We start from the raw sequence: 2,402 nt of genomic DNA on the forward strand, positions 1-2,402 counted from the left end.
ATATAATGTTCCCACAGTTAAAACATATACTTTACAACTAGATACCATCCAAATGTTAACTATCCAATTAAAAAATGGTATATCTAATATTTTACTTAATGTCTTCAGTGTTTCCATGTGCTAATAAATATTGCTTTATTCATATTTGCTCAAATCCACTCTTGGAAAAGATTCTAACCTAAAGTAATATTTCCTGAACATCTGATAACTATTTCTCAAAGTTAGGTGCCAGTGTCTTATATGTTCAAGTATTCATATAACCACAACTTAATTTACACTGAAAAGCTTCATCTCATGTCATTTTCAATTAGTATTCGACTATTGAATTAATCAATTACTATAAATTTACCAAATTTTTTTCTTTGCTGAGCTCCAGCTTAGAACAGCGAATCACAAGTAAAAGCTAAGAAAATGGTAAGATGATGAGCCAAGTGAATAGGATTTATCAGTTCGTGGTTCACAGCTGTATTAATGTTGCAGGCATTTTGTTGAGTTTCTAGAATAGGCCACTTAATTCTATGTGTTTTACTTTTTACATGCTATTTCTAAAAGAAATACATTATATCCATAGTAAACATCTTTCATATTTCAAATTTTATGCACTGGCTTTATGAACCAGTATTTCTGAGGAAAGATAAAAATACAAATCCTTTTTCACAGATATTCTGAATGATTTCCTTTTTTAGTGCTGCTTGCTGAAATCATTCATCAGCACCAACCAAAATTAGTGGAACTTCACAATTACACTCCAGTGAATGCAACCAAACAGAAAATGGAAAACCTCTACCTTTTGAATAGGTAATATCATAACTTTTAATATACTTTTTTTATCTTATGAAAACTTAAAATATTTTATGTCACAGTATCAACTTGAGATTAGTATTGTTGGTTATCATAATATGCTTGTATATAAGTTGTGGCTCTTTAGTGTTTGCATTTTATCTTTTGTCTTTGTTTTCTTCATAAATTGCATGTTACTTTTCATAAATGCTTTTTGCAGCTTCACATGCAGTTGCAAATTAAAAAAATGCATGTAGCTGAAATAGTCACTATCATTACCAATACAATGTAAAAAGGTCATGAAGCCATAACTATCAGAACCATATGTTACTATGATCTATATCTGAAATGAACAGATTAATCAGTGATTTTAAATAGCCATTCCAGATTGACTGACATTATATTCTGGATCTACTGTACAACTACTAGTGGACAGCATATATATGATTCACACATGTGAAATATGAAATCACAAAATGCTTATATATGCAGTGGTGCTCCAGCATGACTGCAGCCGCATGGCTGAAACGAATAAAAGAATAAATTAGAAGAATATATATATGAGAGGCATTGGTATCCAGAAGACCCAAGGTGGCAGGTAAAGCTATGTAAGTGCTTTGGAAGGACCGTAGTTAAACCCTCAGTTTGATAATAATACGAGTGAGGATTTTAACGTGGGTCTTGTATGAGCATGTATATGTTAAATAAAATGAGACAACAAAGCCAAGGTTGTGTGGAATTTATAGGACATTTATGAAGAGAAAGTTAGTCTTACAGCTGTTTCTGGGATATTAGGGATATCCCTTCATCAGCAATGATGTGAGAATGGTTAAATAGAGGGAAATAGTAGAGTTCAATATAAGTACCTTTCTAACATATCATCCCACCTCCCACTCCTCACACATATTCATTCCTTACATTCTTATCTCTTCCTATCCCTCCCCTACTCCTCTCCCATCCCCTTCATAATATCTTGACCACCAACTAACACTCCTTTTTTCATTTTCTCTTCCTCTTTCTTTCTTTCTTTCTTTCCTCACCTATTCCTTTTGATCATTTTAACATATACATCTTTTCTCTCCTCTCTATCTACTTAATACTATGTCTACATTCTCAAAATTTCATTCACACCACAAGACCTCTTTGAATGAACAGCACATGGAATCTACATCTTCACACTTTCCATTTGTAATGACAAAATATGAATTCCTGTCGGAATTTACATACCATGGACAAGAAGCATTTCTATCACTTCTACACACCACTTTCCTTGGATAATGGAACTGCAACTATAACATCCTACATATATCTTTATTTTTAATTTTATTCTCTTATTTCTCTTTATACTTCTTATTTCTATCCTTTTCCCAAATAACCCCTATATTGAACTCTACTATTTCCCTCTATTTAACCATCTCACATCATCCCTGGTGAAGCGATATCCCTGATGCTCCAGAAACAGCTGTAAGACTAACTTTCTCTTCATAAATGTCCTGAAAATTCCACACACCCTTAACTTTGTTGCCTCATTTTATTCAACGCACGCGCGTGTGCGCACACACACTCACACGCACGCACGCACACACACACACACACACACACACACACACACACACACACAC

The 2,402-nt window shown here is 33.6% G+C and overlaps 1 protein-coding gene across 3 annotated transcripts in view; it reads left to right on the forward strand.

Moving 5' to 3' along the window:
* The window catches only part of LOC106868008 (sperm flagellar protein 1), a 50,899-nt gene that overhangs the window by 11,383 nt on the left and 37,114 nt on the right, over positions 1-2,402 (forward strand). For all 3 annotated transcript variants that reach the window (XM_052978408.1, XM_014913106.2, XM_014913105.2), the window contains exon 2: positions 687-798. In XM_052978408.1, the coding sequence (XP_052834368.1) occupies positions 773-798 (26 nt within the window). In that variant the 5' untranslated portion in view covers positions 687-772. The remainder of the gene's footprint in view (positions 1-686; positions 799-2,402) is intronic.

Source organism: Octopus bimaculoides, chromosome 2 (assembly GCF_001194135.2).
Source record: "Octopus bimaculoides isolate UCB-OBI-ISO-001 chromosome 2, ASM119413v2, whole genome shotgun sequence".
Lineage (NCBI taxonomy): Eukaryota > Metazoa > Mollusca > Cephalopoda > Octopoda > Octopodidae > Octopus > Octopus bimaculoides.